Genomic DNA, 13,022 nt, shown 5'->3' with positions numbered 1-13,022 from the left:
GACACGTGATGGTACTCCAGGCTAAATGGCCACTAGTCAAGGAAAAGTGGAAGGTGTTCTTCAACAAATCTCAACGGTATGGCCTATTTGTGTATAACCAAGGGCCATAAGGGGGGATTGTTGTAGGTTAAGGAATTATTGACATATTGTATGTAAAATATATGCTAGGAAAATGAACTTTAGATTTTGAAGGAATACATAGAACAGTTTATGTGTTTAACTCTTAAAAAATGCGGAGCATGCTGAGAAGAGCTCATAAAATTAAACAAAGACATTCCGAGAGGCAGTGATAACACATTCAAAGAAGTGAAGAGGGGAACCAAATGCTCGGGAATCAGCTCACACAGCAGGCAGTATGATAAGGGTTAAACCAACGTTTAACTGAACTAAAATTCCCACCTTTCATGTTAACAAATGTGTTAACAAATAATACTCTGCTGAGATCGAACAAAATTCCCGTCTTTCATGTTAACAAATGTTTCTGTGCTTTGTGAATTGAATGTTTTCTTTGACCTAACCAAATGCGGTACCAAATTCCATTATTTGTCTTTGCCTTACATCTGTGTTATTTGTGGCAGTTAAATTGTCATTTCAAAGATTGTAGAGACATCTGTGTTATTGTCACGTGTAGCGTTCTCGATCAGTGTCACTTCAAAAGATTCATTATAGACTGGTCCACTAAAATCTGTATAAAGGCCAATGAGACTTTTTGATTTTTGAAGAGTTCTGTCTTGGACAACTAAGAACAGACCTTCTCCTGCATTTGCCAGAATAAATCATTTCGAACCTATCTCTTTGAGTCTGCCGTACAGAGCATCGATCCATTATCTCAGTGGATCGCTAGGGAGAAAGAGAAATTTCTCCTCTATAATAATGTTCAAGGAAACTATCCCGGATACACTCTATGAACTCCTCCTCAAGGCTACCCTGGCCAATTTGATGTATTAACCTGATGGATGCAATGTATTCAGTGAGGGTGATTATGAGTCACATGCATCACATTGCATAAGGAATGAGGTGAATGTCAACTGTGGATGGATAATAGATGAGGCGGTGAAGTGCGGAGAAACTGAAGGCTGGATGCTGTTGAAAGTTGAGTGGGAGTGAGTGATGGAGAACACTTCGCAAGACAGAGTGAAAGGGGTCAGGGTGCTTAAAGCACAGGATGTAGTTGAATCAACAAATGTACTCACTTTTCCTGACCTGGTTAGGTCATTAAACTGCTTTCTACATTGCATCCATAACCTGGGCACAATGCTCATGCTGCTCACATCCTCAGTTACCTCAATTACACTTTGGTGAGAGCAGTAGGTTTTTTTCTCCCATTACTGGGGAGAGTATGTCCCTCCTCCCCTGACTGCACCCAGCAGAAATTCTCGCAAAGTGCTATTAAATCTGGGTGCTCCCCTTGCTCTATATCCACGATCCATCCTGAACACCTCCAATTTCCATTTGCACACTGTCCCTTTAAATACAGCTGAAATCATGTCATGCAGTTGCGCATCACAGCTTAGAGATGCGAAACCCAGAAGTCAAAATTAATTGGTACAGTTGACTCCAGGGCCCCCCCCACACAATTTCCGCCCCCCACCCCGGCCCACCACCCCCATGGAAGCTATCTTTAGATTAATATTGGGCCCTCAGATATCTGTTGTATTCTACTTGCAGGTGATCGGTGTACAGTTTTGTCAAAATTATGCTTCAAGTGTAAAAACATTCCAGAGTCTGAAAGTTAGACATAGAAGACATACAGACACATTCTCCAAACACCTCACAAAGCTGTTACCAACACTCTCCCTCCTTTCATGAGAATGTCGCACACAATATGTGGCAGGAGAACCCGACTGGTGGAGGACGATCCCGCTTGCAAAGCTTGTCCTTTCTGGAAAAGAAATACGCTGGCTATCATGGATAGGGAGAGGGACACGACCAACTTGACTCTGGAGGCCAGCTTTGACAGGGGCTTCCAGTGTGTCACATCACTAACATATAGCATTTCATGCGTCGTACGTGCAGGTAATTGTTAAAACCTTGATTACTGGGCTGCAAGAAGTAGATAAAGCTATTTAGAAACATAGAAACATAGAAAATAGGTGCAGGAGTAGGCCATTCGGCCCTTCTAGCCTGCACCGCCATTCAATGAGTTCATGGCTGAACATGCAACTTCAGTACCCCATTCCTGCTTTCTCACCATACCCCTTGATTCCCCTAGTAGTAAGGACTTCATCTAACTCCTTTTTGAATATATTTAGTGAATTGGCCTCAACAACTTTCTGTGGTAGAGAATTCCACAGGTTCACCACTCTCTGGGTGAAGAAATTCCTCCTCATCTCGGTCCTAAATGGCTTCCCCTTTATCCTTAGACTGTGTCCCCTGGTTCTGGACTTCCCCAACATTGGGAACATTCTTCCTGCATCTAACCTGTCTAACCCCGTCAGAATTTTAAACGTTTCTATGAGGTCCCCTCTCATTCTTCTGAACTCCAGTGAATACAAGCCCAGTTGATCCAGTCTTCCTTGATAGGTCAGTCCCGCCATCCCGGGAATCAGTCTGGTGAACCTTCGCTGCACTCCCTCAATAGCAAGAATGTCCTTCCTCAGGTTAGGAGACCAAAACTGTACACAATACTCCAGGTGTGGCCTCACCAAGGCCCTGTACAATTGTAGCAACACCTCCCTGCCCTTGTACTCAAATCCCCTCGCTATGAAGGCCAACATGCCATTTGCTTTCTTAACCGCCTGCTGTACCTGCATGCCAACCTTCAATGACTGATGTACCATGACACCTAGGTCTCGTTGCACCTCTCCTTTTCCTAATCTGTCACCATTCAGATAATAGTCTGTCTCTCTGTTTTTACCACCAAAGTGGATAACCTCACATTTATCCACATTATACTTCATCTGCCATGCATTTGCCCACTCACCTAACCTATCCAAGTCGCTCTGCAGCCTCATAGAATCCTCCTTGCAGCTCACACTGCCACCCAACTTAGTGTCATCCGCAAATTTGGAGATACTACATTTAATCCCCTCGTCTAAATCATTAATGTACAGTGTAAACAGCTGGGGCCCCAGCACAGAACCTTGCGGTACCCCACTAGTCACTGCCTGCCATTCTGAAAAGTCCCCATTTACTCCTACTCTTTGCTTCCTGTCTGACAACCAGTTCTCAATCCATGTCAGCACACTACCCCCAATCCCATGTGCTTTAACTTTGCACATTAATCTCTTGTGTGGGACCTTGTCGAAAGCCTTCTGAAAGTCCAAATATACCACATCGACTGGTTCTCCCTTGTCCACTCTACTGGAAACATCCTCAAAAAATTCCAGAAGATTTGTCAAGCATGATTTCCCTTTCACAAATCCATGCTGACTTGGACCTATCATATTACCTCTTTCCAAATGCACTGCTATGACATCCTTAATAATTGATTCCATCATTTTACCCACTACCGATGTCAGGCTGACCGGTCTGTAATTCCCTGTTTTCTCTCTCCCTCCTTTTTTAAAAAGTGGGGTTACATTGGCTACCCTCCACTCCATAGGAACTGATCCAGAGTCAATGGAATGTTGGAAAATGACTGTCAATGCATCCACTATTTCCAAGGCCACCTCCTTAAGTACTCTGGGATGCAGTCCATCAGGCCCTGGGGATTTATCGGCCTTCAATCCCATCAATTTCCCCAACACAATTTCCCGACTAATAAGGATTTCCCTCAGTTCCTCCTCCTTACTAGACCCTCCGACCCCTTTTATATCCGGAAGGTTGTTTGTGTCCTCCTCAGTGAATACCGAACCAAAGTACTTGTTCAATTGGTCCGCCATTTCTTTGTTCCCCGTTATGACTTCCCCTGATTCTGACTGCAGGGGACCTACGTTTGTCTTTACTAACCTTTTTCTCTTTACATATCTATAGAAACTTTTGCAATCCGTCTTAATGTTCCCTGCAAGCTTCTTCTCGTACTCCATTTTCCCTGCCCTAATCAAACCCTTTGTCCTCCTCTGCTGAGTTCTAAATTTCTCCCAGTCCCCGGGTTCTCTGCTATTTCTGGCCAATTTGTATGCCACTTCCTTGGCTTTAATGCTATCCCTGATTTCCCTTGATAGCCACGGTTGAGCCACCTTCCCTTTTTTATTTTTACGACAGACAGGAATGTACAATTGTTGTAGTTCATCCATGCGGTCTCTAAATGTCTGCCATTGCCCATCCACAGTCAACCCCTTCAGTATCATTCGCCAATCTATCCTAGCCAATTCACGCCTCATACCTTCAAAGTTACCCTTCTTTAAGTTCTGGACCATGGTCTCTGAATTAACTGTTTCATTCTCCATCCTAATGCAGAATTCCACCATATTATGGTCACTCTTCCCCAAGGGGCCTCGCACAACGAGATTGCTAATTAATCCTCTCTCATTACACAACACCCAGTCTAAGATGGCCTCCCCCCTAGTTGGTTCCTCGACATATTGGTCTAAAAAACCATCCCTTATGCACTCCAGGAAATCCTCCTCTACCGTATTGATTCCAGTTTGGTTAACCCAATCTATGTGCATATTAAAGTCACCCATTATAACTGCTGCACCTTTATTGCACGCACCCCTAATTTCATGTTTGATGCCCTCCCCAACATCACTACTACTGTTTGGAGGTCTGTACACAACTCCCACTAACGTTTTTTGCCCTTTGGTATTCTGCAGCTCTACCCATATAGATTCCACATCATCCAAGCTAATGTCCTTCCGAACTATTGCCTTAATTTGCTCCTTAACCAGCAATGCTACCCCACCTCCTTTTCCTTTTATTCTATCTTTCCTGAATGTTGAATACCCCTGGATGTTGAGTTCCCAGCCCTGATCATCCTGGAGCCACGTCTCCGTAATCCCAATCACATCATATTTGTTAACATCTATTTGCACAGTTAATTCATCCACTTTATTGCGGATACTCCTTGCATTAAGACACAAAGCCTTCAGGCTTGTTCTTTTAACACCCTTTGTCCTTTTAGAATTTTGCTGTACAGTGGCCCTTTTTGTTCTTTGCCTTGGGTTTCTCTGCCCTCCACTTTTCCTCATCTCCTTTCTGTCTTTTGCTTTTGCCTCCTTTTTGTTTCCCTCTGTCTCCCTGCATTGGTTCCCATCCCCCTGCCATATCAGTTTAAATCCTCCCCAACAGCACTAGCAAACACTCCCCCTAGGACATTGGTTCCGGTCCTGCCCAGGTGCAGACCGTCCGGTTTGTACTGGTCCCACCTCCCCCAGAACTGGTTCCAATGCCCCAGGAATTTGAATTCCTCCCTGTTGCACCACTGCTCAAGCCACGTATTCATCTGCGCTATCCTGCGATTCCTACTCTGACTATCACGTGGCACTGGTAGCAATCCCGAGATTACTACTTTTGAGGTCCTACTTTTTAATTTAGCTCCTAGCTCCTTAAATTCGTTTCGTAGGACCTCATCCCTTTTTTTACCTATGTCGTTGGTACCAATGTGCACCACGACAACTGGCTGTTCTCCCTCCCTTTTTAGAATGTCCTGCACCCGCTCCGAGACATCCTTGACCCTTGCACCAGGGAGGCAACATGCCATCCTGGAGTCTCGGTTGCGGCCGCAGAAACGCCTATCTATTCCCCTCACCATTGAATCCCCAATCACTATTGCTCTCCCACTCTTTTTCCTGCCCTCCTGTGCAGCAGAGCCAGCCATGGTGCCATGAACTTGGCTGCTGCTGCCCTCCCCTGATAAGTCATCCCCCTCAACAGTACCCAAAGCAGTGCATCTGTTTTGCAGGGGGATGACCACAGGGGACTCCTGCACTACCTTCCTTGCACTGCTCTTCCTGTTGGTCTTCCATTCCCTATCTGGCTGTGGATCCTTTCCCTGCGGTACGACCAACTCGCTACACGTGATACTCACGTCATTCTCAGCATCGTGGATGCTCCAGAGTGAATCCACCCTCAGCTCCAACTCCGCAATGCGGTCTGTCAGGAGCTGGAGGCGGATACACTTCCCGCACACGTAATCGTCAGGGACACCGGAAGTGTCCCTGAGTTCCCACATGGTACAGGAGGAGCATAACACCCGACCGAGCTCTCCTGCCATGACTTAACCCTTAGATACACTTAAATTGGCAACAACAATGTTAAAAGTTACTCACTGATATAGAAGAGAAAAAAGAAAAACTACTCACCAATCACCAGCCAATCACTTACCCTCTTGGCTGTGATGTCACCTTTTGATTTCTTTCTACTTCTTTTTTGCCTTCTCCCTGTAGCTGCACAAGTCCCGCCTTTTATAGGCCTCTCCACGCACCTCCTCGACGCTGCTCCCGACGCTGGGCCCCGGACTCCCTGCTGTGTCTTTTATAGGCCTCTCCACGCACCTCCTCGACGCTGCTCCCGACTGCCGCCGACGCTGGGCCCCGGACTCCCTGCTGTGCCTTTTATAGGCCTCTCCACGCACCTCCTCGACGCTGCTCCCGACTGCCGCCGACGCTAGCCCCGGACTCCCTGCTGTGTCTTTTATAGGCCTCTCCACGCACCTCCTCGACGCTGCTCCCGACTGCCGCCGACGCTGGGCCCCGGACTCCCTGCTGTGCCTTTTATAGGCCTCTCCACGCACCTTCGACGCTGCTCCCGACTGCCGCCGACGCTTATTTGGAATTGTTGCCCCAACACAAAGTTATGAGATTGTTACAGTAGGTATTCCAGTCAGAATGCTTGGAGCTACTGTTGATGGATGGCTCCCTGCTCAAAGCCAGCTACTGGAACATCTTACTACTTCTTCGCTGTATTGTAACTTAGCTGGATATAACTTATGAAGGTTTCTTTATCACGTGAAAGTTTCTTGAAGAACAGGTTGTTAACAGTAACATAAGAACTAGGAGAGCAGTAGGCCATTTGGCCCCTCGAGCCTGCTCTGCCTATCAATGAGATCATGGCTGATCTACCTCAACTTCACCTCCTGTACTATCCCCATATCCCTTGATTCCCTTAATATCCAAAAATCTATCAATCTATGTCATGAATGTACTCAAAGACTGAACCTCCACAGCCCTCTGGGGTAGAGAATTTCGAAGATTCACCATGCTCTGAGTGAAGAAACTTTTAATCTCAGTCCTAAATGGCTGATCTCCTATTCTGAGACCGTGAACCCTGGTTCTAAACTCCCCAGCCAGGGGAAACATCCTCCCTGCATCTACCCTGTCAAGCCCTGTAAGAATTTTGTATGTTTCAATACTACAGTACTACAGACTTTTATTGTTTTGCAGACGTCACTGGTGATTATCTATAATCTAGTGCAATCTGCTGTGTTTGTTTTGCTGCAGGTTTGTATCAGAATATTTCATTTTACATATAAATTTGGTGGCAACAATCTAACAAAAAGAGTCTGTATTTTGAAGTAATGGAATTGAAGCCTTTTTTGAAGAATATATAATGCAGAATATATTTCCTGTGCTGATTTCCCCTTTTCCCTCAGCAGACAACTGCACAGACCTGGTGAGAAGTCTCCTTAATTGCTTTTTAAAAATGTATCGAGGTGATTTGTATCAGGTAAAAGGTTATTCAGTTAAACAAAGCAGCAAAAGTTCAGAGACTACAGTGTGGGGAACAGGAACGGAAGAGAATTAAACGAAAATGTCATGAAGATAATCAACAATTCAATTAATTCTTTACCACGCAGATTCATTGGGCCAATCAAAAATCTCAAACCTACAGTGAGCGCTTAATACAAAAGCAAAATACTGTGGATGCTATAATCTGAAATAAAAACAGAAAATGCCGGAAATCTCAGCGGGTCAGGCAGCATCTGTGGAGAGAGAAACAGAGTTAACAATTCAGGTCGATGACCCTTCATCAGAACTGGCGAATATTCGAAATGAACAGATTCTTAAGGAGCACTGATATGGGGAGGGGAGGAAAGAACAAAGGGGAAGGTATGTGATAGGGTGGAAGTCAGGAGAGATTAGAGAGACAAAAGGGATGATGGGCCGACTTGAGATGGTGATGGCAGAAGTTAAAAAGAGATTAGTCTAGAGAGGGTGTGAATGGCGGAATAATTGCCAGCTGCGATAGGAAACAGAATTTTTTTTTTTCATAAGACGGGGGGGGGGGGGGAGGTCAGAAAAAGGAGGAAAGAGAGAAAAATTGGCCAGAGATAGATGGATTTTGGATATTAAGGGAATCAAGGGATATGGGGATAGTGCAGGAAATTAGAGTTCAGGCGGAAGATCAGCCATGATCTCATTGAATGGTGGAGCCTGCTCAAGGGGCCGAATGGCCTACTCCTGCTCCTAATTCTTATGGTATGAAATTGTTGAATTTGATGTCAAGTCCAGAAGGCTGTAAAGTGCCTAAACGAAAAATGAGATGCTGTTCCTCGAGCTTGCATTGAGCTTCATTGGAACAATGTAGGAGGCCGAGGAAGGAGATGTCGGAGTGGGAGTGGAGCTGGGAATTAAAGTGACAGGCAACCGGAAGCTCGGGGTCATGCTTACGGTCTGAACGAAGGTGTTCCGCAAAGCGGTCACCCAATCTGGATTTGGTCTCCCCAATGTAGAGGAGATCACATCATGAGCAGTGAATACAGTATACTAAATTGAAAGAAGTACAAGTAAATCACAGTTTCACCTGGAAGGAGTATTTGGGGCGCTGGACAGTGGGAAGGGAGGTGGTAAAAGGGCAGGTGTTGCCTCTCCTGCGCTTGTACGGGAAGGTGCCGTGGGAAGGGGAGAGTGTGCTGGGGTGACTGTAGAATGGACAAGGGTGTCACAGAGGGAGCGGTCCCTTCGGAATGCTGAGGCGAGAGGAGGGGAAGATGTGATTGGTGGTGGGATCACGCTGGAGGTGGCGGAAATGACGGAGGATGATCCGTTGAAGGTGGAGGCTGGTGGGGTGAAAGGTGAAGACAAGGGGAACCCTGTCATGGTGCTGGGAGCGAGGGGAATGGGTGCAGGAAATAGAATAGACACGTCGAGGGCCATTTTAACCACAGCGGAGGGGAATCCTCTGTTGAGGAAAAAGGAAAACACGTCAGAGGCACTCGTGTGGAAGGTGGCGTCGTCAGAGCTGATGCGATGGAGACGGAGAAACTGGGAGAATAGTGAGAGCTTAAAATGTGTTCACAAGCAAGATGCATTATTGGATAATTCTATTGAACTTCCAGCTCTCATTTACAAAATTAGCTACACTTGCATGAAATACAAAAGATCAGCTTAGAGTCAGTATATCCGTTGTATAATTAATGTAGAGGTATCAAATTCTGCTCAGCTGTATTAAAATCCAGAAATACATTGGCCCAGATTTTGCGGGGCCGATGACGGCGGACACACAGCATATGCTGTCATTAGCCCTCAGAATAGTCCCGCAAGTTCCAGGTTTCCTTATGAGCTGCGCAGGTGCGAAAACCCAGAACTTATCCGCATGCCCCATAAAATCACTTTTGCTGGCTGTTTGCCTAACTACTGCCCAGCAAATGACCACAAAACCCTTGTGCCTGGTAAATGCAGGCGTAGGGCCTGCTTTTTCAAGCGTAAGGGTTAAAATAAATATTACATTCAAATTTTTAAGATGATTAAAACATATAAAAATATTTAAAATTAGTTTATGTAAATTTTAGCCCAGATTAAAATGTTTCAAATTATTTTTCAAAAAATTAAACTTTTAGTTTAAATGCTTAAATGAAAGGGTCTTTTCATTAATTTTGAACATGGAAAATTTTTTTTAATTAGAGTTGTGTTCATTATTTATTTATTTGAGGATCTCATAAGCTTATGGGGATTCGGAATCCCCATAAGATTATGAGGATCCCCCTTTCTAATTGGTTGACGTGGCCCAAGTGATCACAAAGATGCTTCCCTCCAAAGTCGAAGTCTCCGAACCGCGGGAGCCAGCAAGTTCATATTTTTTGGGTCGGAGGTGTACTCCGGAGGTACTCCTCTGACCGCAAATTTCAGCCCAATGTGGCAGATGGGGTCTATCACCGGCTTGTCACAGCAATGCTTGTGGCGGTGTTGGTAAGCTTTGAGATGTCTGCTGTATATAGTCCACGTCTCTGAGCCATATAGGAGGGCGGTTATCACTACTGCCCTGTAGACCATAAGCTTGGTGCAGAAGTACCATCAACGCTGCCTCTGCAAGATCCTGCAAATCCACTGGGAGGATAAATGCACCAATGTCAGTGTTCTCGCTCAGGCCAACATTCCCAGCATCAAAGCACTGATCACGCTCGGCCAGCTCCATTGGACAGACCACATCGTCCACATGCCCAATACGTGACTCCCTAAGCAAGCGCTCTACTCGGAACTCCTGCACGGCAAGCGAGCCCCAGGTGGGCAGAGGAAATGTTTCAAGGACACCCTCAAAGCTTCCTTGATAAAGTGCAACATCCCTATTGGCACCTGGAAATCCCTGGCCCAAGACCACCCAAAATGGAGGAAGAGCATCCGGAAGGGTGCTGAACTCCGAGTTTCGTCGCCGATAGCATGCAGAAACCAAGCGCAGACAGCGGAAGGAGCGTGCGGCAAACCAGGCTCCTCACCCACCCTTTCCTTCAATCAGTGTCTGCCCCACCTGTGATAGAGACTGTAATTCCCGTATTGGACTGTACAGCCACCTCAGAACTCACTTTTAGAGTGGAAGCAAGTCTTCCTCAATTTCGAGGGACTGCCTATGATGATGATTGGTAAACAGGGTTTGGGTAAAGCAGCGTCTGGTGGCGGAACTCGGCCTGGTTCACAGGTGAGCGATGGATGCTTGAATTGACGCGTGCCATTCATTCGGAGCGGGCGACTTATTTTTAAATGTGAAAGACTTGTTTTTTTATCCAATTATAGGATCAAGTTCATCTGGTGCTCAGAATAAAAGGGGCACTATCTGAAAACTTGATTAAAAAGTGCATATTTTTGTCATAATGTCATGATAGGGAGCGAATGCAATTTGGTGCTATTGATCTACATGTGTTTCTAAACAAAACACGTTTAAAAGTTTGCTCGACATTTTATGAAGATAATGAACCTTTTACATTTTACAAAAGCAAAATACTGCGGATGCTGGAATCTGAAATAAAAACAGAGAATGCTGGAAATCTCAACGGGTCAGGCAGCATCTGTGGAGAGAAAAACAGAATTAACGTTTCGGGTCGAAATGCTTTTACATTTCAGTTGTATTGTGGTGAAATGGGAACAGATTTAATTCGTCAGGCGCTTCCTAACATATTTCATCATCCCAGTCCCTGATTGCAGTGTGAAACTCAAGTTATGTTCATTAATACCACACTAAACATAGAAGGGCAATCATAGCAAAGTAGTTACATTAGCCGTGATCGAAAACGATGTCAAAAGCCAGTTTTCGTCTTTTAATCAGACTCTGAATGACGTGAAACAAACTGAAATGATTTAAGTGCATAAATATGTAACGCGTATACTCGCAGCCATCCCAGGATAAAGTAATTCAAAAGAGTCTTTGTTAATTGCAACAAGCTCCCTCCCTTCGCCCATACTCCTCCGATTTGTGCCACGTCAGTAGCTTGCGAGGAAAACTGCGACCTTGTCGATTGACAGATCTGACAAAAGCCGGTGCGACTGAAAGCAGGACTTTGGTCTGAGAAAGTAGCGGCTGGAAGATTTCTGCACCCTCGCGGCCCCGCGCCTCTCTGGTTAACATTTTTATAGTCACATCTCAGAGCGTCTTGCGTTTTGATTTGTTCACAACGGTGGCTCAAAGGGTTTGTACTATGTGGATAAATTATGCGTAGAAATTTGTGCGAACGGCTCGCGGTCGCTGCTTCATTGTGTATCGTTTTAACCCTCTATTGGTCTGCACATGAGCTTCCTCCGGTCATTCTCCCATATTCTTTACCGAAAAGAGTCGGAGTCACTAAAACGGCTCCGACCGTGACTGTGCTCATATGGTGGTATCCGTTCGGCAAGAAAAACAAGATCCAAGACTGCGAGACTCTTTACAGCATCAAGGGTTGTCAATTGACTACAAACCGGGAATTCTACCTGTTTTCCCAGGCTGTGGTCATACATCACCGAGATTTAGGAGGGAATGTGAGCCAACTTCCTACAGCACAGAGACCCGCTTCCCAGAGATGGATCTGGATGAATTTTGAGTCTCCCACTCACATTTCACGTCTTGAAGAACTGAACGGCGTCTTCAACTGGACTATGTCTTACAAACGCGGGTCAGACATCTTTATTCCTTATGGATACCTTTACCCCAGAAAAAAAGACGGGAAAGTCGTGCTGCCCAACAAATCTAAATTGGGGGCTTGGGTCATCAGCAACTGGAATGAAGACCATGCACGGGTTAAATATTACTATCGTCTCAGTAAATATGTGGACATCGACGTGTATGGAAAATATGGTCTGGCTCTCAAAAATAACAGTATTGTTCTGACCGTTTCGCCTTATAAGTTTTATCTGGCTTTTGAAAATTCGCAACACGTAGACTACATAACTGAAAAACTCTGGAGAAATGCTTTTATGTCCAGTGCTGTGCCTGTAGTCTTAGGACCCAGCAGGGCCAACTATGAGCTGTACATCCCGGCCGATTCCTTTATCCATGTAAACGATTTCACGACTCCCAAAAAGCTGGCCAAGTACTTGAAGTTTTTGGACAAAAACAGAAGTAGCTATCGAAAATATTTCAATTGGAAAAGACGTTACAATGTGCATTTGACAAAATTTTGGGAGGAGCAGTACTGCAAAGTATGCGAGGCTGTCAAAAATGCTGGGGGTCAATACAAGACCATCTCAAACCTGGCTAGTTGGTTTCAGTGATTGTAGACTTGGTTCCACACCAAAATGAGTTCTAAGGTGACTGATGTCAGGCCCCAACTTCATTTTAAAAAGTGGAAGATGCCTGTGCGTGAAGTCTTTTAACGTGGGCTGGCCGTTGCACACCAGCTACCATATAGACTTGACAGAGTAAGGTTTTGGTCCAATGGCAAATGGATCCAAGACGATTGGAGACCAGGATTTGCTGCATGGGCCGAGCACACACACATACACACATACACACAC

The 13,022-nt window shown here is 45.3% G+C and overlaps 1 protein-coding gene across 1 annotated transcript; it reads left to right on the top strand.

Annotated features, from left to right (window-relative positions):
* Positions 1 to 11,741: 11,741 nt before the first annotated feature.
* On the top strand, positions 11,742 to 12,779 carry LOC139274610 (alpha-(1,3)-fucosyltransferase 4-like). The gene has a single exon (XM_070891288.1). It carries the CDS (start codon positions 11,742 to 11,744, stop codon positions 12,777 to 12,779), a length of 1,038 nt encoding a protein of 345 aa, XP_070747389.1.
* Positions 12,780 to 13,022: the final 243 nt, after the last annotated feature.

The sequence above is a fragment of the Pristiophorus japonicus genome, chromosome 10 (assembly GCF_044704955.1).
Source record: "Pristiophorus japonicus isolate sPriJap1 chromosome 10, sPriJap1.hap1, whole genome shotgun sequence".
NCBI lineage: Eukaryota > Metazoa > Chordata > Chondrichthyes > Pristiophoridae > Pristiophorus > Pristiophorus japonicus.
The sequence above is the reverse complement of the archived record's forward strand: the minus strand, read 5'-3'. Positions and strand labels throughout refer to the sequence as shown.

Excerpts from the sequence above, each read along its gene's own strand:
- LOC139274610 (XM_070891288.1), top strand. The coding sequence starts at position 11,742 with ATGCGTAGAAATTTGTGCGAACGGCTCGCGGTCGCTGCTTCATTGTGT.